Consider the following 23,778-nt stretch of genomic DNA (forward strand, 5'->3'; position numbering starts at 1 on the left):
CTGATGCCATCCAACAAAAATTTTTATTTTATTTTTTTATTTAAAAATAAAAAGGTCAAAAATATATCAAATCAATTGTGGAGGATGTTTCTTGTAAATACAACCCGGTCACATACAACAGAAACACATTATAAGTTGCAAAATTAAATGAAAATGTGTTACCCAAATTGATTAGATATGTTTTACATGTCCAAGCAAAAATTGCAGCAAAAATTTTATATAAATACTATTTTTCCCCAAAAGCAAATCTGGTTAAAATTCTGTGGCCCTGGGTTACCCCACAAGGGTTATTTGTTTGTTTGCTTTTTTTGTGGAAATGCCCACACAGGGCGTGTTTGCTGGGAAAACTTAAGCTGTCATTCACTCCTGACAAGAACCGCCCACCTACACTCTGACCAACAAGCAAACTGTCCAACCATAAATAAGTAGTTAAAGGGGCTATATGATCCAGTCAATGAAATGAGATACTTTACTAGATCTATTTATGTGAAAATTAAAATATAAATTTCAAAATTCTAAAAGAAAAAAAAAGAATTACATGAACGGCTTGATTAGCATTTTCTCTGTGGCATACATTTCTTCAAGAAGTAAGATGGTTGTTTATGCAATTTGTAACTACAGAGTAAATGCATGCGGCATAAAAAATATAAGTGTATACAGTAGAGAACTGCATGTTTGTGTGTGTATTATGTGAGTTTAAAGCTTGGTGTCATGGTGTCTCTGTTGTAGATCTTAAACCTGTTCAGTATTAAGGATAATTGTAGACAAATGTTTTTCAGTTTATCTCAACGTAACATGACATTGTGATGCGTAGCACTGAAAGATTTACCTCTTTTTTTTTTTTAAATAATCCACTTTGCCAATGTAACTTTTTAAACATTTAATTTAAAGTGTATCTCATGTATGTCTCTGGCCTAAGCCCCGGTTATCCACGGACTCTAGAACCGCCCCATTTTATTATTGATTTATAGACAAAATTCATTCACTTATCAATACACGTTGCAAACGTCTCTGTAATCAAATACATCTGATTAAACATCAGTAAAAGAGCTAAAATAGATGTGTTAAATAAGGGAGACTTCCAAACTGTACTGTTGGGAGGCATCCAGGAACACCTTACATGATTATTTCAAATTATATATAGATTTATACATAGAATCATCTACTGTATGAAATTAATCAACTTAGTTTTACTGATTTTACTAAATGTTTTACTGATTATAAGCTAAATGTTATTGGATATTTTAAACTGATTGCTATTTCAAAATATTTAGTCTCCATGTTCATATTAATAATCATCATCCCAAACAATATTCTGTTCAAAATTAGGCACAAATCTTCTGTGAATTATCACTTAGTCAAACGAATCTTTGCATTGTCATTCGCCAGCTGTATAATCTGAGTCAATGCCTGTAAAATCAGGACATCCATGTCATCATTGGTTTCGATTTCCTCGTGGTAGTTCTTCACTGGAAAGACATGACACATTGGGACACCCAGTTCATTACTGCACCATTGCATCTAGGAGAACAAAACAATCAGGAGGTCAAACTTTAACTCAATGTGCAAGTCAAAAGCGGGATATGTAGCTTGACATTTGTGAATAATTATTTGAAAACATAATTTACCTTCTCTTTGATTTTTTTGCTGTAGTAGACCTTCTGTAAATTAGCTTTCACCACCGGACATGTTTGATCCACATTTGTCATGACAATGACCTGGGGCAACCCTGCAATATGTGCAGATGAGATTACATTCTTCAATATATTCTACATATATTTAGTACATTTATTTATGTAATGTATTTCCATTTGTTAAGCCAGTAAAATTAATTCAGTCATACAGAAAATTTATATTAATCTGCTTTAATGTCCCTCGTTTAACTGTTCATCATAAAATGTATTGTAAAAATTATTTAATTGACTAAATACTTCATAGCAAATGCAACATGTTAAAAGTAAAAAATATGATATATGCATATAGTCTATACTGTAATTCCTCTGACGTCTTAAAAAAAAAAAGTCGCCAGCTTTGCAGAATTTTTTACATTTTCATTTCAAGAGAATAAAAACGTTAACATAACTCTGTAATCACTGGTAAATTTGACTGAACTATATTGCTATCGAAACTGTTGATCTAAGAGCTCTTACCAAGCCTTTTGACATCATGACGTAGATCTCTCAGCTTTCCCAGAACACTTTCATCTGTGAACTGGATTCTGTCAGCAGCTAAAACATTCACTAGGCAGAATGCCTGATCAGAGGGTTCTGGTGTCTTAATGTAGTCTGGATCATCTGAAGACAGTGGTTTTTCTGGTATAAACTAAGATTGACCAAAGACCAAGCAGACAATGGAGTACAAACATTAAAATGTAGAATATAAAACATAAACATGTTTAAAGATTATTTTAAGAAAGAATTCAGGGGTTTTATTGTTTACCTCATGTCCTTCTTTGACATGACCATGAACTGCTTTGATGATGTCCTCCAGAGGGCATCCATGCTTAAATCCTCCTTCCAGACCCATGACATCATTGATGACTACAGTCAAACTGGGATTTCCTGTTTCAATTTCATATTGTTTGTACTACACCAACAAAAACAAATTAAATTAAATAATTAAAACAAACACATTCACACACTCATGCAGTTTATTGTATTTGGACCTTATATGAGGTGGATGAAGTGATATGTAATATAAAAACAAACTTACCACAACTGTAAAACTTTTACTAGAAATTGTATTACTCAGTGCATCGCTGGTTATCCGTCCTTTGAAGGCATTATTAATAGAGTTTATGAAACTTGATTTCCCTGAACCATTTGGGCCTACAACTAAGATCCTTAAGTATTTCAGATCATTTTTGTATGGTTTGATCTCTTTTATGGTTTGTTTTAAGGAGTCCTTCTTTTGCTTCCTGTACAAAAAGAACAATATACTTACAATATATAACAATATACTAATATAAGGAATAGTTCACCCAAAAATGAAAATTATCCCATAATTTACTCCTTTAAGCCATCCTAGGTGTAGAAGTCTTTATTCTTTCAGACGAACACAATGGGAGTTATATTAAATAATATCCTGGATCTTCCAAGCTTTGTAATGGCAATGAATGGTGCTAGTCAACCTAGGATGGTTTGAGGGTCAGTAAATTATGGGATAATTTCGATTTTCAGGTGAACTATTCCTTTAAAAAAAGAAAACGTAAAACATATATTTAGATCTCAGTAGTCCATTCTACATATTCTACATTTTAACTAAATTTTCAGATACCAAAACACATAAAGCATATTTAAAAAAACAAACAAATGGAACTCAAAAGACACGTTAAGTAAAGCACAAATCCAACAATTAAGGAAATACCAGTTTAAGGTAGGATAGTAAAGAAGTGATTATAAAATTGTGTTATGAGAGTGAATTAGTCAGCTAACTGCTGATTTCCAGAAAACACATGGATCATACCCCCAACTGGTGTTTCTCCATGGAGTTTCATATTCGTCTGTGGGAGAAAAATGCCTCACTTTAGTAATAAATTAGTTTCATTTTTGTAGGCTGACAAAGATATATAAAAATAAATTAAGCAGTTCATTAATTGTTGGTGAATGAGAGAGACTCACCAATCTTGGCTTTTATGTTCCCCATTTTCTTTCTTTAATACAAACTAAAATACTAAAGTACAGAAAGATGGAAAAATTATGAAGTTTTACAGCAATCGTGCATAAAACAATTAATCAATACATTGATCTGTAGCTGGCTAATGTGAAAATTGGGACTCAAAGTGCCAGCAAGAGGTTACAAAACAGTAACGCACTCCAATATGATGATTAAAAATTCATATTCCTTATCCAGCAGTTCTTGACATATCAATTGTTTGAGGCATGCTGAATATAGCTGAATCATAAGCTAAAATCACAAAAAAAATGTAAACTAAAATTGTTCTGACTATATTGTTTATGTCAAAAAGAAGAACAATTTCAAATGGTTTATTCCACATGAAGTACTCACCACAGCCTGTTGTGTTCAGTTATGTCAGTTCAAACAAAAGCTGACTTGTCTTAAAACTTTTACTTTCACTTGCAGACACACATACACACACACCGCTGCTATTTAGTTCTTGTTTAAACATGCATACAAAACATGAACCTGGACATGCCTGGACATACAGCTGCTGAATCCAAATATTCTGCACTCCCTCTGTATTCGCCTTTGTTATATACTAACAAACCTTTTTAGAAAGCAGTTTTTAATATTGAAGTGAAAAGTCAGAAAATTTCTTGTGTGAAATTTTGTTAGAATAGCCTACCTTTTGAATACTTTTCTTTTGTGGTTTACTGACCACATAAGTAACTGCAGCTGCTTGCCGATAAATTCTGATTGTAAAGTACCTTACCTTTAATATAAAAGTGTATTATATAATTTTTATAAGTCGTTAAACCCATGCCAAGAAGCGGCACAAGTGGCACAACAAGATAAGGAGGGTGGATGATTAGCGAGGGATACCCGGTTCGTCTAACCGTCACAATATATCGTGTGAACATATTACTGACCATTTGATAATTTAATTTATAGTCTATATTCTACTGATAACTTAAACTATGTTAAAATAAATGTTACTGTAATAATTTGAGGAATGTTTAATTTGCATAGAACGTGTTGTCTTTCTTAACGCTGTAATCCCAGATAGCAAATGACATGTGGCCCAGTTCTGGCCCACATCTCCCATATTCTTCTGGCCCACATACCGCGCGGAATGACGGCGATGACTCAACCTGAGTCTGGCTGACATATGTCAGCCACAACTGAACCAGATCTGGGCCACATCTCAGAAATGGTGTGGGTGACATCTGGGTCAGATCTGGCCCAGTTTTGTCTGACAGAAGTCAGCCACAACTGTACCAGATCCATGCCGCATCTCACAAATGGCATGGGCGACACCTGGCCCAGATGTCAACCACGCCAGATGTGGCCCAGATCCGTCCCAGTTGTGGCTGACTTCTGGGTTAGATATGGCCCATATTTACCCTTTCTAGACACAAAAGAATATGTAATTCATCCAGAATAAAGAAAACACTCATGTAGTCTAAACTGCTTTATTAAAATATAAAAATTAGACAAATTAATATACATACATGAATACAACTGCATGTATAGATATAAAACACATACATTTGCATTATTACAAAATAAAAAATACAGATAAATATTTATAAATATAGTTAATACACATTAACATTACATTTACATTTAGCAGACACTTTTATCCAAAGCAACTTACAAATGAGGACAATGGAAGCAATCAAAATCAACAAAAGAGCAATGATATACAGGTGCTGGTCATATAATTAGAATATCATCAAAAAGTTGATTTATTTCACTAATTCCATTCAAAAAGTGAAACTTGTATATTATACTTATTCATTCCACACAGACTGATGTATTTCAAATGTTTATTTCTTTTAATTTTGATGTTTATAACTGACAGCTAAATTCAGATGTGGCAGAGAGGAGTGAGTATGAGAAACATTCAGATACACAGGCTGATTCAGTCTTCTGAATTGGGAGTAGCGAACATGCATTATAAACTTCTTTCAAATTAGAATCTGTTGGGGAGATAAAATGTGCAAGATAACGTATATGTACTAATAAAAACATCAAACAAAAAAAAACGTCAAACAAAAAAAAATGTATCTTTTACTCTCCAGCACTGAAAGCAGAACTGATAAGGGAGCCCTTGATACTGTGACACAGCTCTTTCAAATTAACATTACCTTTTTTGCAGTGGCGGTAGTTTGTATGTCCATCTATAGTTGCCATCATCTAAGGTCTTTTGAGTACTGGTATCATCTGAAGTCCTCACAAGTCCTGCAAGTCCTGTGCTGTGCAGTTTCTAATAACCCTGGGATGGACATTTGCAGAAACAGGAAGGCAAAGGGAGAAAGATTAGCATAGCTGCTGTTCATATCATTTCAGGCAATGTGCACTTTTTACTATTTCATCAATGGAGTACATTGAGTACTATTTTTAATCTAGTAGGTTTAAACTGAAATAATTTTTCTAGATCCCTTAATAAACATATTATTTGTTGTCTGTTTTTGGGGAACAGACACAGTCTCTATAGAATGGACTGCATATGCCAGAGTAACATTTAATACATTTTAATAAAGTTTAACTGGGAGGAACATCATAACTGTAATTTACACAACCATTCAAGAGTTTGGGTCTGTAAGATATTTTATGCCTTTATAAAAAATCTCTTATGCTCACCACGGCTCCATTTATTGAATCAAATTACAGTAAAATAGTAACACTGTGACTATTACAATTCAAAACAACTCTTTCATTCCTTTGATCAAAGCTGAATTTTCAGCATCATTCCTCCAGTCTTCAGTGTCCCATCTTCAGAAATCATTCTAATATGATGATTTACTGCTCAAGAAACATTTCTGATTATGATCAATGTTAAAATACAGAAGTGCTGAAATTTTTTTGGATTCGTTGTTACAGACTCCAAACATTTAATGTTAGTGTTACATGCATCAAATTGTTCGAAATCATCTGTTTAAAACAAATGCAGGTCTTTTGAACTTGTATTCATCTGTGAATCCTGAAAAATAAAATGCATCACGGTTTCCACACAAAAAAAATGAAGCAGCACAACTGTTTCAACGCTGATAATAAGTTTCTTGAGCAGCAAATCAGCATTTCTGAGGGATCCATGTGAGACTGAAGACTGGAGGAATGATGCTGAAAATACAGCTGCACATCACAGGAATAAATTAGTTTATAATGTATTCACATAGAAAACAGCTATTTTAAATTGTAATAATATTTCACAATATTACTCTTTTTACATATTTTAATCAAATAATTACTACAGAGGTGAGCAGAAGATAATTATTACACATTGTATCAACTTCAAGCTTTTGAACACTAGTGTACAGTATATTTGAGGTTTGACTTACTGTACTAGTCTTGTGGTCAATAGCATCTTGGAGATGTTGTCTTACAGTAGGTTCACTCCGACTCTGCTGGATGCAGCAGGCCATCAGCACTGAAGAATCTAGGAACAAAACAAGCTATTTGACACAGAGCCAACGATATTTAGTCTGCAGTTCCAGGTTTATTAGATGGAAACAAGCTAGAGCAGGTGAGATGCAAAAAATAAATAAATAAAATAAAAGATTCATTGAGATATATGTTGTGAAAAAAATGCATATTAGGTTACTTAACCTTTACAGCGCTTCCTACATCTCTGTCAGCAGCTCCCTTCAGAAATATTGAAATCTTGGAAACTCCCTCCTGTTGTAGAAGGTTTATTTTGTCACTCTTGAAATCGCAGAACAGTTTTATGTTTCCCATAGAAGATCAAAACAACTTTAGTTTTTTGCCAATTTTCGCGCTCCTTGATAACGTGACGTCATCGATAAACAGTAAAGTGTAAATGTTAAGATTAAATAAATTAAGCAATTTCCAATCATCCATTGAAAGATTACCAACAAAACAGTCAAAAGCTATCATCTACAGATGAAGATTTGATTAAAAGCCCAAACTTTCATAAATAAGAGCACAATAGAGTTATCATACCTGACGATACGTCGTCTGAAAACGGTAGAAATGCTAACGGACTTTTCGAAGACATTAAACCATTCCTATAAAGTAAATAAACAACAGAAGCGAGTCAAATACAAGTAAGAGAAGTGTCAACAACAGTTATAAGTAGTATTTGTGTGATTTTATGGACTTAACTCACCTGAAAACGGTGAAATCAGCGAGAAACGGGGTGTTTCCTCGTGACATTTGCAGTGTTGCGCTCCGTTTCCATGGCAACTCCATCCGGTCCGCGCGCACGCCCATGAAAGCACGTCAAGAATTAAAAGTCACACGCTTACTTTGCATAAATAAACATATGAATACCCAGACAGCAACATAGTGTTGGCCCAGATCCGGCCCACATCTGTCCCGCGTGAAATCCATGCGGGCCAGAGGTGGGCTGGATCTGGGCCGAAACTGCTTGCTGTCAGGGTAAACATATGCCCCTTATTTTTTTTCTGTAAGAGGGGGCGCGGCCATTTGTAAATTTAACGTGTCTGGCTTTCGGTGTCATTCCAGCTATATTAGCTGTACAAACAGCTTGTTTTTCTGTTTACTGTTGCAAACTGCTATATCTTACCATGTTATTTTTAATGTATTGTCTTAATTATGAACGTACTGGTTTGTAGTGCAAACAGTTTTACCGTTTACTGCACTTTGTTCTTCGTTATTTCCCTATAACCATGACCATAAGTCTCACACATTCACATACAATTGTTTGGTGGATAGAATTAGATCACTACATAATTCAAAATGTCATTCAGTTATGATATTGCTAATTTGAAATTAATTTTGTAGTTCTATAGCCCAGTGCAAAATGCCAGGCCTGCACATAATAGTGGGACAAAGTGGCACTTTTATAGTTTAAGATTTTGTATTGTTGCTTTTACGAACACTCATATATGTATGTATGTGTGTGTGTGTGTGTGTGTGTGTATAAGGTGCATCTTGAAGAAATGTGAATATCATGAAAAAAGTTAATTTTTTGTAACTTTTTTTATTAAAAAGTGAAATTTTCATATATTTCATATATTCTAAAGATTCATATTTTTTTTGATGATTAGAGCTTAATTTAATGAATGTAATTATTGCATTTAAAAGTATAAAAAAGGAGTTAAACAAATATTATTTAATTATTTAAAATTATTTTTAAATAAACTTTGTCCTGTGGTGTGACAGTACAGGTGTCACAATGGAGGACTTTTTTTTTTTTTTTTTTTTTTTTACACCAAAGGACGTTTCAGCCTTTTCTGTCAATTAATGACCTTGCTATTCCAAGCTAACCTGTCATTAGTGGCAAGCAAGACACATTTGCAAACTTTTCTAGGATTATGTAGCTTAACATGCACTTTTTAATAAAAAAATATATATAATTTAGGGGTGTCATATTAATGCACAAGAAAGCATAAATAATTTGTAGTGGTTCCGAAAAAGTTCAAAGGACATGGTGTCACACCAGAGGACATGGTACAAAAATGTAAAAAAATCGAATAACATTGCAGCTTCATAACAGGTCCGTTTAGGTCAAATAAATGTGTGTATGTATTTATATTACGTGTCCTAAAATATTATGGGCGTCCAGTACTCAAAATAGTTTTAGAACCACTGACTGGTAAAGTAAGGTGATCTGCCAGGACGTGTCTTCAGAAAATGGCACATCTGGTCACCTGGTATAGGCCATATCTGGCCCACATACTACAAGCCAGAACTCAACCTAAAACCGGTTTGTCACACACGGGCCAGATCTGGCCCACACACAGCAAGCCACGACTCAAATTAAAGCCGGTTTGTCGCACACGGGCCAGATCTGGCCCAGAAACAGCAAGCCACGACTCAAATTAAAGCCGGTTTGTCACACACGGGCCAGATCTGGCCCAGAAACAGCAAGCCACTACTCAAATTAAAGCCGGTTTGTCGCACACGGGCCAGATCTGGCCCATAAACAGCATGCCACAACTCAAACTAAAACCGGCTTGATGTGTGTGGGCCAGAGATGGCCCATATAACCTCTGCCGCTGCCAGAACTGAGCCAGATGTGCCATAGTTGGCCCAGATGAGGCCCGGATATGTATGCTATCTGGGATGCGCCTTCGCGTGAAGAGGAAAATCTATTCCTGAGCAATCGATGCAAACTAATTCAGCACCTTCACTTTGGACAGCGCTCTTGTAACGTCGGACGTAAGAGGCAGCGTGCTAAGCTTCCTAAAGGTGGGCGTACACGGTGCGATTTTTGCTGTCGTACGAGTTCGCATGAGATTTTTTTCAATCATGTGGAAATCGCGTATTTTCGTATGGTCGCGGCTCGTATCATTTGCGATGAATTAAGAGCCGAGCAGAGTGGCTTACGAGCACTTCCCGATCTCCCGATCACTTTTAAACATGTCTAAAAAGTTTGTGAGCTATCGGTTTGAATTCGTGCCATTTGTGCGGTTGAACGAGCCGATTTGTTGATTTATCTGAAGTTGACCAATCACGAACTAGGAAAACCACAGAAGAAGAAAGACGAAGACGGTTATGATTATTATATCATAACTAACCTGCTCTGTCTAGTCTGTTGGTCTCCGTGTCCTCTTTGCTTCATGTTTTTTCTGTGCGTGAAAAAATTTATGAAAAAAGAAAGTGAAATAAACGAGTTGTAGACAGTTTATTCTATATGGAAAAATGCTTAACACAAAATTTAGCGTGTTGCGTTTTTTCTGGGCTCACCAGTGCTTGTACATATTAGTTATGTATTTCAATAATATAGAGAAGCATATTGAATTTGGCCTTTGTCATCTTAGTCCATTATGCCACATTTTGTGGTATGTGAGAAAAATATTATATGCATATTCATTAAAATAATGAACTGTATATTTAATTTGATTTGCCGGTCTTGTCTTTTTCTTGCAGGACCCTGTACGTTATAGTACTAAATTAGTACTAAATTAGTTTTAATCACCACCACAGCGTCTTGTCTCCATTGGCAACATGCACGATTTGTGTCGATTGCAAGTCTTGCAGGTAGCAGAAAGTGCAAGTAGCGATTGCAAGTGACATTGTAATTTAGTTTTTTTTTCTTGTCTTCGCCACCTGGCTACTGTTATAAAATGTTGGGAAATTCAACAAAAAGCAATAAAAAATTCAATTAAATAAAAAATAAAGACTGCAAGTGATGTCACTAGCGGAAGTGCAAGTGTCTGAGAGTGCAAGTCTGAGAGTGCAAGTGCAAATGCAAATGCATTTGCTTTTAAACGACATGGCGCTGGAGGGGAAAATGCAAACAGCACCGGCCTTGCATCGCATTGCGCCGGGTGTATGATGGCCCTAAGACACTCAAGTCAAAGGAGCTCATGACCCAAAGCCCTGTTGTTGTTCGTACGCATTTGTTTGGTTTCCCACATTAAAATGTACTTTTTTTGCCAGTACTGCAATGAATCTGCAACACAACTGTGTTGTAATTCAGTTGTATTGGGTTATTTATTTTTCTTTTTATACATTTTCTTTTTGCAATTTACTCATTTATTGCATATCCTTTATATTTAAATTTATTTTACTTTAACTTAAAAAAAGGCCCATTGGACCATTTTAATATAATGGAATTTTCCATTGTTTATTTTTACGGGTGCTTTTGCATGTAATTTGAATTTTTTTTTGCAGGGTGTTGTGTTTTAAGGTTGAAGGAAATGTTTGTAATCAGAAGAGATGCTTGTAATGTTTTGCCAGGACATTATCTTTATTTCTACTGTTTTTTTCCTTTCATTGTGCATTTGTTTTTTGATAAGTATTGCCATTGCTGTGTAACAATATGTTGTATAAGGATTAATGTTTAAGATTCTTTGCTAAAAGTTGCACACTCATAAGAAGTAGTAAAGTTCCATTACATTTGCTCGTGATCATAAAACTTGTCTTCTGTTGAGACAAAGTTTAACCAATAAACTTATTTCTTATCACTTACTTTCCTGGCTTCTGTTCTCCTCCTGAATCTAGTCATTCCATGATTTCATTCCTGGATCAACATCTTCTGATGATCCTGAATCAACATTATTGTATAAAAATATAAACTTAATCCAATCCCAACCCCTAAACCTAACCTTACCCATAATTTATTCCTAAAATCAGTTGGAAATGATAACAGATTAACAAGGGTGTAGAAGCACCTAACTCTGGTTGTAAGCCTAAAACATAGATCAATTCTGATTGGTTGATTGGAATGTTGTTCCAGGAACATGATGTACTTGTTGAAATCATGCTCGCCTCTCGTATATGTGTGTATTGTTTTTATATTTTGTATTATTATTCCAAATCAACTTTGCAGAAAATTGTGCCGCACAACCAGTGTTGGGTAAGTCAAAAAATAATCCTCTATAAATAATAATAATAACAATTAGTGTGCAGCATCCATGTGGAAAATCCACCACACACCAGCTTATTGGTGGAAAGGAGACAGAGTGATGAAGCTAATCATTAGTCATGGGGATTGTTAGGAGGCCATGATGTTGCACAGAGGCCAATGGGTGAAGTTTGACCCAAGTTTTAATGACCTGTCAGGACCTCGGTTTAATGTCTCATCCGAAGAATGGTGCTTTTTGACAGTATAGTGTCCCCATCACTACACTGGGGCATTAGGACCCACACAGACAACAGGGTGAGCACCTCCTACTGGTCTCACTAACACCTCTTCCAGCAGCAACTTAGTTTTCCCAGGAGGTCTCCCATCCAGGTACTGACCAGCTCAACCCTGCTTAGCTTCAGTGGGGAGCAGTCTTGGGCTACAGGCATATATGGCTGCCGGCAAAATCTACTACAAATTTTAGTTAAAAATTCTTTACAATGGTCAAGCTTTGTGTTTCCTACTCTATTGTATCACATACTTCATGTTCATTTTTATTTATATGTATTACAACTTAGATATCTTACTGTATATAAAATAACTGAATAAAATTAATAGTCCAATTTTCCTCATTTAGATAGCTCATACAGTTGTGTCCCCATAATTTAATGGTTAAATAAACGTACTAAACAATGCTTTATATATTAAAAATTATTCAATATAATAATAAAAATAATTGTTTTACCATCATTACGGTTCTTCATCTCAACCCTGATGTGTGGGACCCATCATTAAAGATCTTTTTTGCATGAAAATTCTATTCTATATTGTAATGTAGCATAAACCAAAAATAGCACCTTAAAGATTTTAGTTTGACTTTTATTTTGTAATCCTGCAAGACTCGTACTGCCCGTGACTTTTATTCTGTAATCACCAGAGGCGTCTAAATCAAGGACCTCCATACAGGCAGCTGATGATACTGCCAGCTGATACACTATTCATAAAAAAAATAGATAAAGCAGCATTTTGTCGCTGCAAACCTGTTCGGGTGGAACAGAGAATGGTTGCATTTATTATAGTCAGTATAATTTGACGAATGTCGGTGTTATTTAAGGAGGAAATGCGTGAGTTTATGGAGTCAAAGCTTTAAATGAGGATCATGGCGTTTCCGGAGGGAGAATCACTCGAATCCTGGCTCAGTACGTGCATTATTATAATTTGCATTTCATAATAGATGTAAAGAACACTGCTGTGTTATGTCTTCACTGCGTGCATTAATACAGACTCATCTGACGCGCTTGTTACGGAGGAATTTCGATTCATACTATGACGAAGATCTTCTCATGAATATTAATTTTCTCATATTGACGTTGCCTGGTAACCTTCTCGGGGCGTCCAATTATGATGGATGAATAATATCAAAGAGCCAAGACTTCACCATAGTAGGATTCGTTAATTCACCAGCGTCTGCCTTCCAGCCAATCAGATATTCCCGCTGTACAAACGTCAAGGCTATTTATTAATATTCATGAGTCAAGCCTTCACTATAGTATAACTTGTAAATTCAAAATGCATGTTGTCCGTCAGATCTGGCGATCATGAGTCCAGATGAGTTCAGACCTAGAGCTTCGCGATTTATTGGAACGATTACTAATTAACCATTTAAATTATGATTTTATCCAGTGTGCCAACTGTGTACACTAATCATGATAATAAATTATTTTCTCGTCATGCACCATGAGCATACTATGTAAATACAATTATATGTAAATATGCTTATATCATACATATATATATAGCACGGTAATTATATTTTTATTGAAATACCGTTGGTATTATTGATATGCATCCCTGTGATTGGCCCTCACACTGTTGTGCCAGTGTATCACAGACACAGAGCTCAACGGGGCCGATTGTTTGGTCCTTACGATGGTGTGTGTCCTCCACAGACAAAGCCACACACCCGACCAACAGACAGGAGGACTGGGAATACATAATCGGGTTTTGTGACCAGATCAATAAGGAGTTGGAAGGGTAAGCATGTGTAAACCTACATGACTGTAAACTACAGGATCCTCTTCTCTAACAGTGTTCGTGTGTGTTTGTAGTCCTCAGATAGCTGTGAGACTCCTAGTTCACAAAATCCATTCTCAAGAATGGGAAGCTCTTCAAGCTCTGACGGTGAGGGATGTTTTAACGCTAGGCCACCATTGATGCTTTGAGTTTTTCACATATGATATGATGATTTTGTGTCTCTGCAGGTACTAGAGGCGTGTATGAAGAACTGTGGGCGGAGATTTCACAATGAAATAGCCAGATATCGCTTTTTAAATGAGCTGATTAAAGTGGTTTCACCCAAGGTTGGTAGGTTTTCTACCAAGACAGATTTTTTTGAGGGTTACCCACAACTTGGAATAAAATTTGAAAATATCTTGAACTTATACAGACCTTATTTCAGACATTTAAACAAAAACCAATTAAATTCAAGATGTTAAAACCAGAAGTTCAAATATGTGACCTTGTTTCTGGTTTTAGGACTGCTTTGTATGTCTAATGTGAAACATATGTTAAAAACTGTGTGTGTTTCAGTATATGGGGGACAGTGTTTCTGAAAAAGTGAAGAATAAGATCATTGAGATGTTGTACAGCTGGACGGTGGCGTTTCCCAATGAGGCCAAGATAGCAGACGCGTACCAGACGCTCAAGAGACAAGGTGAGATTTTACGGACAAACTTTCTGGACTCTTCTCATGAGCGGTTGTCTGATTGATGTCGGTTGTGTTTCCTTCAGGACTCGTTATGTCAGACCCAGAATTGACGGTGGACAAAACCCTGATCCCGTCCCCTCCGGCACGGCCCAAAAACCCAGTGTTTGACAATGAGGACATGGGGAAGGTGAGACGTCTGCAACATTTGAGTTTAAATATGCTGATTAAGAGATTTCGATTGATGAATCTACAGAAATGATAGTGTGTTGTTCTGTGATTTGATGACAGTTGTTGGCTGAACTTCTGAGAAGCAAAAACCCAGAAGATCTTCAGGAGGCGAACAGACTCATCAAAAACATGGTGAAGGAGGTGAGAGGTTCTACAGACACGATTGAGATATTGATCTGACATTTAAAGAAGAAGAGAAGAGCTCCTGTTTAAATTACCAAGAAACAGCATTTCCTATTTTACTCCAATGAATCATGATAAACACTGGGGGTGAACAAATAATTTGCAATGGTCTTTTTCAATGCAGTTAAAGAACTGCATTACAATCGAAGCATTTAAAGGGATTTAAGTGAATGCATAAAGAAAAAGGTGGATATCAAAAACAGTATACAGGTGGTTGCATTTGTTTAAACTATATGAATTCACATTGATTCACACCGATTCTGAATCATAAATCATGTGATGGACTGAATCTGTGTTGTGCATGCAGGACGAGGCCCGAGTGCAGAAAATGACTAAACGTAGCAATACTCTGGAGGAAGTGAACAACAACGTCAAGCTCCTGAGCGAAATGCTGAGTCAATACGACAGGACCCGATCATCAGACGCCGACCGTGAGCTCATCAAGGTGAGATCAGAATCAGTGGACGTGTCAAACAGCATTTAGAAATGAGCAGACCAAGAAAATTTTAAGAAATGACTAGTAACTTATACTTAAGTTGAGTTCCTAAGCATCAGATAGAGAAATCCCTCCAAGGTTTGAGGTTTGGATGCCTGAAGATTTATTATCAGAGATAATGAAGCAGAGAATCTGACCAGTCTGTCTTTGCATACTCTCTTAATGGTTTTCATAAACAATACTTATCATTCAAGCCACTATTGCTTACTAACTGTTGACCCCAGTCTGTCTCCACATGACAGCGTAACACAAAGAGGTCTTGGTTCATCACACGATTTCTCTTAATGGTAGCTCATCATATTTGAGCACACACAGTTGAAAACTTGACTATAATAGTAGAATAACTTGTATAGTTGTATAGTTGCTTGAAACTAGTTTGATGGTGGATCATCACCAGCTTAGCCCTCATATATTTCAATTATTTCTGCTGTGATTATGATAAAGCTTATTAATAGAACATATAAATAGAAATAACTTATTGAAAGAAACTAGAAGTATTTATGTTTAATGAACTAATTAAGCAACTGGTTTCCCTGTTGAGACCCAGTGGTTTAAAGGCTCTAACCTGTTTGTTAAAGCTGGTCTTCTAGGTTGACCTCAGCCTTGCTGGATGGTTTCCCAGCTGATCAACCACCTAAACCAACTTTAACTTTTTAGAAAATCATACAATTTCCTATTAATTCAATATAATGTTATAGATCCACAGTAATAGATCAGTGGATCTGATGCTTGAATAATTAAGTTGATATAACCATGACAGCGGCGCTCACATGTGACCTGACGTCTTGTGTCCAGGAGCTGTATGAGCGCTGTGATAAACTCCGACGCACCGCGTTCAAACTGGCCACTGAAGCAGAGGACAACGACTCCAGTTTGGGTAAATGGCATGATGCTCAGCTTTACTCTCAGGGAAAGATGTTTATTTGAAATGTTTATCATTTATCTGATCCTGTAGGTGACATTCTCAAGGCAAACGATGATTTGTCCAGAGTAATCAGCTCTTATAAACGAATCGTAGAAGGACAGGCAGACGACGGGGACAGTGAAGATCTCAGACCAGCTGCTAGTGAAGGTTGATGATTGATGATATTTTGATAATCACATTTTCTTCTGATATAATGTTAATAATGACGCAATGTTGTTCTCTCAGGACGTGAGACGACGGGCACTTTGATTGATCTGGCTGGACTGGATGAACCTTCCTCTCCCCCGACCGTCCCCCCTCCTTCTCTTCCTCCTCAGGTCCTGTCAGCCAATCCCACGGCCTCGTCCATCCCTGTGCTGCCACCTCCTCCTCGCCGATTGGCCGGCGGTCACAGCAGTCAGACGAGCAGCCCCAGTCACAAACCACCTGAGCAGCAGAACTCTCTCTCCCTGCTGGACGATGAACTCTTGTCTCTCGGTAATAAATCTCTTTTCAATTGTTGTGATGCCCCTAAAGAAGTATGCCGAGAGGTCATGTGATGCGTTTACACGGTACCCTACATAACTGTGGTAAAATCACTTATAAAAAAAACCTCTTGGGCTTTAGAAAATGGCATCAACAAAAAACACCTATTAAGTAGATAAATAATATAAATAAAAGATTGATAATGTTTGTCGAAATTAATGTAATTTTTGATAATAATATTAAAATATAATATTGTAAAGCATATAAAAAACATGTTTATTAAATAAAATTGTAATTGATAAAATAATATAATTATGATAAATATAGTTTTTTATTAATATTAATAGTGCTAGGTAAATAAAAAGTTTTGATAAATAACTATTTTATTATTAATTATGTTTAAATTATAATTTTGAAAAAATAATAAAATAAATAATAATAATAAATTAAAAATAATAAATACAATTTTAAAACCAAGGTTCATTAAAATAAGAATAATATTCTTTTAAAATTCTTCCACCAATTCTAGCATGGTTTTCATGATATTACTGTTTATAAGCAATATAACATGCTTAAATGTGTTTCTCAGGACTGAATGATCCTCCCACTGTGCCAAACAGACCAAAGTTGGATGAGTTGTCTGGTCAGTGGACGTCTCTACAGGTAGGACACACAAAACCACTTGGACTTACAGATGTTCAAGGCATGTGTGGAATGTTAAGAGAGATGATTGAGTCAGTCTCTTGCGGTCAGGCTCCTGATGCGGGCCTGGACCTGTTTGGGAGCTTCTCGGCACCGAGCGCTGTCTTTCCAACAACACACACACCTGCACAAGCCTCACACACACTGGCTGTCAGTCAGGGGCTGCAGGACCTCTCTATGCTGGACTTTGGAGGTGGAAAGAGGTACAGATCTGCTCTGAAACAGCCCCTCAAATCACCTTAAAGTGGTTTTCACATGTAGACCGTTTCATGTCAGTCACTTATGAGGCTCCATGATGTTATTAAGCTCCTTTAGAAGGGAGATGCCGATGTAGACCGCTTATTTGAGTATATAAATTAGATTTCAGCTCATCTTCTTCTGTCTTCCACAGTGTCTCCGGTCTGAGTGGCATTGCTGGAGGTACTTTTGGTCTTTCTGGAGGTGTGATGGGCTCCACAGCCGCCCCTCTTCAGTCCACTAACCCGTTTGTGAGCACAGCGGCACCGGGATCACCCGCTGTGGCCCGGGCTCAGGTGGTGACGGGCGGCTCGGCTCCAGGCAGCCCTTTCTTTCAGCCCTTCTCTTCTCCATCTCACTCGCTTCAGAGCAGCCCAGCGCGGAGCTCAGACCCCAGCCTCTCCAACCTGAACGTCCCGCTCGAGTCCATCAGACCCAGTGAGTGACCGCAGCCTGAATCTGAACGAGTCTGACGAGTCGCCTAATTCAACGGATGTTTTTAATTCTCAAATGATTAAAGCCCCATTCACACTATAACTACAAAGATAAAGATATTAGTATCCACACCCGAGAACGATATCGGCTTCACTATTTATACAAAATTTAAATCTGAATTTGACTATATTATAATCTATAAGCTTGATATTTTTTATTAAAATGTAAATATTTAAAATATGACATTATAGTTTATTATTATGACTATGATATTGAACTTCTAAGTATCTTTTTCAAGTCATCCTGCAGCTCATCTAGTTAAGCTGTAGCTGAGCTGTAACTATGTTTCCGCTGGTGTCCTCAGGTAAAGTCTTACCTGTGACCATGTACGATAAGGACGGAGTCCGTGTTCTTCTGCACTTTGCGATGGACTGTCCACCGGGTCGACCGGACGTCCTGGTCATGGTGGTGTCGTTGCTCAACACGGCGCCGTTACCCGTGCGAAGCATAGTGCTGCAAGCAGCTGTGCCCAAGGTACGCCCTCCTCCGCTGCCAACACAGATTTACACAGAGATTTTACATCAGTCGTTCATTTGAATCGGTTCTTTTTAATGATTCAGTTGAACCAATGCACAACAATCCTTTCGCTATAAAATGCCACAGAGATTTCTGGAAACATGTTAGTTTGATGACTCTCAGAAGTTCTGAAAGGGACTTTAACGTGACCGTTTACCCTGTATTGTGTTGTGTTTGTGTCAGTCTATGCGAGTGAAGCTTCAGCCTCCATCAGGTGCAGAGATCCCACCTTTTAACCCCATCCTGCCCCCCGCATCCATCACTCAGGTCATGCTGCTCGCCAACCCACTCAAGGTGATTATAGAAAAGGAGGGGAATAAATAATAAAACAATCCAACCAATCAAATTGTGCCAGCACTTTGATTCTCCTCTAAGGAGTCTTTTACATGAAGGTTTACTTGTGTGTGTGTGTGTGTGTGTGTGTGTGTTTCAGGAGCGTGTGCGTTTGCGCTATAAGCTGACGTATCTTCTGGGAGAGCATCAGTATTCGGAGGTGGGAGAGCTGGATCAGTTTCCTCCAGCGGACAGATGGGGGTCCCTGTAGATTTACCTCGCCGTTTGCCTGCTTCAACTCTTAAATGTTCATTCCCAAGTATCAGCATTCATTTGTTTTCAGTCAGTGTTTTACTGTAGGCTTGTGAAGCAGTATTTGATGCTTGATGTTTGCTGGATATTAATACAGTAACAAAACATCAGTGACACACATGATGGTCTGAAGCGGACACACACGGTTCAGAGATGCTCTTAAAACAGTTTACCATGGTAATCATGGTTTCTGTCAAAATACCATAGTAAAACAATAACTAACTGGCAGTTTCAACAAACACTACAACGATTTGTTTAAAAAAGTAAATTTTAAAAAATCCTTTAATTTGAGAAATAAGCTAGATATCTTGAATGATTTATGAATTAATTTAGACTTAATTTACCACCTTTTACCAGTGACATTTTATTGTTATAGAGATAATATAATAGTTGTTTTTAAAAGATTATAATATTTTTGTATTTAATTTTCATTGTAATTTTTAAGTTTTAGTAACAAGTTTTTGTTTTTTTTTGTCATTTTTATGTAGTTTTTTTCTCAATGTTTATAGTTTTTATTTTTATTTCCATTTTTTAAGCTACTTTAGTACATTAAGTATAGATACATACATGTTTATGTCTATAAAGTTTTGGTAACAGGTTTACAAAAATCTGTTTAGTTTAGTAGCTCTTTTCATTGACTACATGTTGAGAAATTTTCAAGCACTAGTACATATGGTATTTTGAAGTAAACTATGGTAAATGTTGGTAAGCTCAGAAGCCGAGCTGATGCTGATGGTGTCACATGACCTCGCCGCTGTCCGTGGAGTGTATTTTACCGTGATTTCACTCTGTTCAGACAGTGCTAGATGTTCTTGCGCTCTTCAAAACAAAGAAGCCGTAGAACTTTGCTGTTTCTAGAACTAAATGATTCATTTCCCGCAAACTTCAGCTCTCTAAGTCACGAAGCATCAGAACGAATGTACCTGCAGTCAAACGAGTTTACACGGAGGACGCTTTGAGTTTACACGCGTAATGTCAGAGTAGCATTATGTTGTCCATTTTGAGTTTTTATCTGCCTGTGTTATAGTTCAACGGTTTCTGTTTTTATTTATTGCTGCTACAGGAACGTTTGGACTCAAGTTTCAGCATTACAGTCTGTCTCTGATAGTCGGCAGCTTTTATTGACCATTTTAGATTTATTTATTTAATTGTGGCATATTTATATAGTGTTTTTGCCTGCAGGTTATGTGATGAAGATCTTGATTAGCACAGTTCATCATAAGTCGGATTGGAGATGTGTTTTGGTAAAGTGGAGGCATCAGCAGTCAGTCCTCTGAGCGTTTCACGTGATTTGATTATTTTAAGCACTGTAGCAGGGCAAATGAGCATTTTATTAAATAAGATAAAGGCCTCATGTGATTTTAGTTCCAAACAAACCTTAATGTGTCCAAGCAGAAGAAGAGGACAACTGCTCCTCTGAAAGTGAGCAAACCGTACAGTTCATTACGATCATGTGTTTAGACTCTGATAACACACAAAAAATGACTTGTATTTCACCCACAGAAACAAACCAAATCATATTTTGCATAAAGAAAAGTTTTTTTTCTTTTTTTATCCCTGTATGAAAGTATTACAACTTATTAATTTGTTTTAATTTTGGGGTAAACCTGAAAGCGTTTTTCGGTCCTAAAACAGTTTTAATATAGCAAAATATGTCGCCTTATTGATTTCGGGGTGAATTCTTGGTGGTTTTTTAGTTTGATGAGATTCATCTGCTTCATGGCTGTGAATCTTGTGTGTTTGAACACATTGGACTGTATTTCTGGACATCATGGAGCATCTCTGCTGATTCTGTCTGACGTGTTTCAGGATCTGAAGGTCTCAGAGCTTCATTGTGCATCTGCATCAAAGTGTTTCGAGTATTTCTGAGGAACCTTGTCTGTGTATTATTATGAGTCGTGTCTCCTTTTAAGACTCAAAGCCTCATCAGGTCTGAAGTTGATGACAGAGATGGTTTAAGAGGACTCATTAAAATATGTGGAACAAAAGTAGACCTTTGTAAAAGTTATTATAGATGACGATGATGTAGATGAAGCACTGCTCTGGTGTTTAATAGTGATTCCATCATGTGTACTGCGCCATTAAAGACTTTATCAAACGGATTTACCTGCATAGTTTTCTTCTTTACATGTTTCCTCTTGGGGTGGAAATTAGTAATCCCTCTGCTTTTCAATATAACGAGACAATTTTCACAATGTATTCATTTCATGAAAGTTATAATCAAGTATTGGCTTACATTTACTCTCATTGTCTATCGTTTCATTCAGAAATACGCCAGAATGAAAAAGAAAATGGGAAAATGGGATCAACTTCACGTTGATCTGCATTTACTAATTATACAGCCTAATTAAATTAGAGTCTGAACTGCAGCTGCTATGAGATGTGACATTTATAAATGATTCAAAATAATAAATGGAGGAGAAGATTAAGGTGTCTAACCTTTTTTTATACGCTGTGAAAGACGGATTTATGAGATTTACCTCTTCTTCTGAATCCCTGATGTTGTTTTGCTCATCTCTTTTTGTGAAGTGATAGTAGCTGTTTATCACAACCGTACATTTGAGTTTTGCTGCTCACCCTAACTGTGCGTTCACACCGCCGGCGTCGAGTCACAAACGGTTAATAACGGTCTTTTTTTTTTTTCAAAACGCGCGCTTCAGTGATGTCATTGCAACTAGCGCGCGGTTTTAAGAATGTTTCTGATTGGCTGTCTGTTTTTGTAGTTTATCAACGGGACAAATTCGCTCTTTTAGTTAATCTATGTAGTTCATCTGTCGATATTGTAAATTAATAATATCCGTTATTTTCTTAAAGTTAGAATGACCGTTGAAATGCAGGTGAATAGGGTAAAAAAAAAAAAAAAAAAAAAAAACTAAGATTTATACTTACCAAGTTGATTGTTTACATTGATAATAATAATAATTTAAAAAAAAAAGTTTTCTAAAATGTTGAAATATGCAAATGACGCATTATTTAATGGAATGTCGCCAATTTTTCAGAAATTTCTAGTACAAAAATCTGAACACTGGATTAATAAGTCTGTTTCAAAATTCTTGTTTATTTATTTTTTGACACATCAGTCAAATGTTTTACAGAGGGAATTCTGGGTATCTCTTTTTGTCACTCCATAATTCAGAAAATACTTTGAACAGCCAGAAAACAATATATTTTCAAAATTTTGGGGGAATAAAATGTTTTATAAAATCCAGAAAATTATGAACAAATACCTCTGTAAAAACCTTCAGAATATAGACGGAATAAATATGTACAGTTTGGTGTGTGTAAGTGCCACTGAAGTGGAGATTTATGGCTCAGTGTTGGCTCAACTCATTTTGAGAAAATGGCCTTTAAATATATTATTGTAATTGAAATATATTGACACAAATAGATAAAGTGGTATAAAAGAAACACTTAACAGTGTCATTTGGATGTTTTCTTTCCACAAGTCTGAAAAAAACAACTGAAAAAACTGTTTTTGCTTGCAGCGTCTCCCTTAATGCAAATGCTACTTAAATCAACCCCATGCTGCGGTTTCTTGCATAGTTTTTTCTATCCCTGTATAATTCTTACAGTTGATAGGTTAAGTTGATGTAACTCAAATTCTAATTCAATAGAGCATGAGCAATCAAGTTTTCCCTCAGAAGACCTTTTATATAAAAGGCAGAAGAAGTTAATAAGGAAGACAAACTAGTTTTTTGCAAATACTGGAAAAAGTTTTATAAAAGAAGTCATGTTTGTGAATTATGTACAGGACACAAAGAGAGTGAAAAACAGCTGGATGATCGGATGAATTTATGTTTCTATTGTTCCCTCTTTGACGATGGCCATGGCCAGGTTACGGGCCAGAGCCAGTCGCAGGAGCTCCGTCTTCGTGGACTCGATGTCTTCATCCTGAAACACAGAAGAAACACATCCTGTTTCACAACCAAACATGATCATGAGCATCTCTGGGACGTTCTAGAGAGGATTCGTACCTGGTCTGTGGTGTTCGAGGCTTTGGTTCCTGAGTTCAGCTCCTCCAGACAGGACATGAGCTCATACGTCTGATCCACGGAGAAGATCACCTTTACATGAGAACAAACGGCGACATTTAAACGAAACCCCACAGATGAATGCTAAACACCTTTATGGTTTAAGCTGCAATAGTACAGCTCAACCGGTTGAAGCTCTGTAGCCAAATACTCATTGTTTCTACTCATTTCTCGACTCCAGTGAAATGTGAGTGTCTTGACCTCTTTCTGCTCCAGCAGCGGCAGCGCGTCGGTCAGCAGCGTCATCCACAGACCGCGAGGGGCGATCCTAGCCGTCATCAGGGACAGCAGGAGTCTGGCCGCCTC

The 23,778-nt window shown here is 36.7% G+C and overlaps 3 protein-coding genes across 6 annotated transcripts in view; 1 reads left to right on the forward strand and 2 right to left on the reverse strand.

The window, feature by feature from the left end:
- Positions 1-11: 11 nt before the first annotated feature.
- LOC113055359 (interferon-induced protein 44-like) lies at positions 12-18,677 on the reverse strand. Of its 3 annotated transcripts, none has more exons than XM_026221637.1 (8): positions 18,657-18,677; positions 3,621-3,672; positions 3,466-3,502; positions 2,713-2,917; positions 2,440-2,586; positions 2,151-2,322; positions 1,629-1,729; positions 12-1,521 (listed from the first exon to the last, which is right to left on the reverse strand). In XM_026221637.1, exons 2-8 carry the CDS (start codon positions 3,643-3,645, stop codon positions 1,351-1,353), a joined length of 858 nt encoding a protein of 285 aa, XP_026077422.1. In that variant the 5' UTR covers positions 3,646-3,672; positions 18,657-18,677; the 3' UTR covers positions 12-1,350. The 3 variants fall into 3 exon arrangements, with proteins under 3 accessions (XP_026077422.1, XP_026077412.1, XP_026077403.1); XM_026221627.1 differs by lacking the exon at positions 18,657-18,677 and adding an exon at positions 4,307-4,454; XM_026221618.1 differs by lacking the exon at positions 18,657-18,677 and adding an exon at positions 4,009-4,272.
- gga3b (golgi associated, gamma adaptin ear containing, ARF binding protein 3b) lies at positions 12,824-21,543 on the forward strand. The gene is made up of 17 exons (XM_026220677.1): positions 12,824-13,101; positions 13,852-13,936; positions 14,011-14,083; positions 14,164-14,262; positions 14,492-14,615; positions 14,693-14,796; positions 14,898-14,978; positions 15,328-15,465; positions 16,312-16,393; positions 16,472-16,588; positions 16,667-16,918; positions 17,496-17,569; positions 17,660-17,811; positions 18,000-18,283; positions 18,645-18,814; positions 19,040-19,150; positions 19,290-21,543. The coding sequence occupies exons 1-17, from the start codon at positions 13,053-13,055 to the stop codon at positions 19,398-19,400; spliced, it is 2,106 nt and encodes a 701-aa protein (XP_026076462.1). The 5' UTR covers positions 12,824-13,052; the 3' UTR covers positions 19,401-21,543.
- A 1,589-nt stretch (positions 21,544-23,132) lies between these two features.
- The window catches only part of LOC113054920 (nuclear pore complex protein Nup85-like), an 8,294-nt gene continuing 7,648 nt past the window's right edge, over positions 23,133-23,778 (reverse strand). For both annotated transcript variants that reach the window (XM_026220734.1, XM_026220725.1), the window contains 3 exons: positions 23,674-23,778; positions 23,416-23,505; positions 23,133-23,332 (listed from right to left, as the gene is read on the reverse strand). The exon at positions 23,674-23,778 is cut by the window's right edge and continues 47 nt beyond it. In XM_026220734.1, coding sequence (XP_026076519.1) covers positions 23,234-23,332; positions 23,416-23,505; positions 23,674-23,778 — 294 coding nt within the window. In that variant the 3' untranslated portion in view covers positions 23,133-23,233. The remainder of the gene's footprint in view (positions 23,333-23,415; positions 23,506-23,673) is intronic.

Source organism: Carassius auratus, chromosome 3 (assembly GCF_003368295.1).
Source record: "Carassius auratus strain Wakin chromosome 3, ASM336829v1, whole genome shotgun sequence".
Lineage (NCBI taxonomy): Eukaryota > Metazoa > Chordata > Actinopteri > Cypriniformes > Cyprinidae > Carassius > Carassius auratus.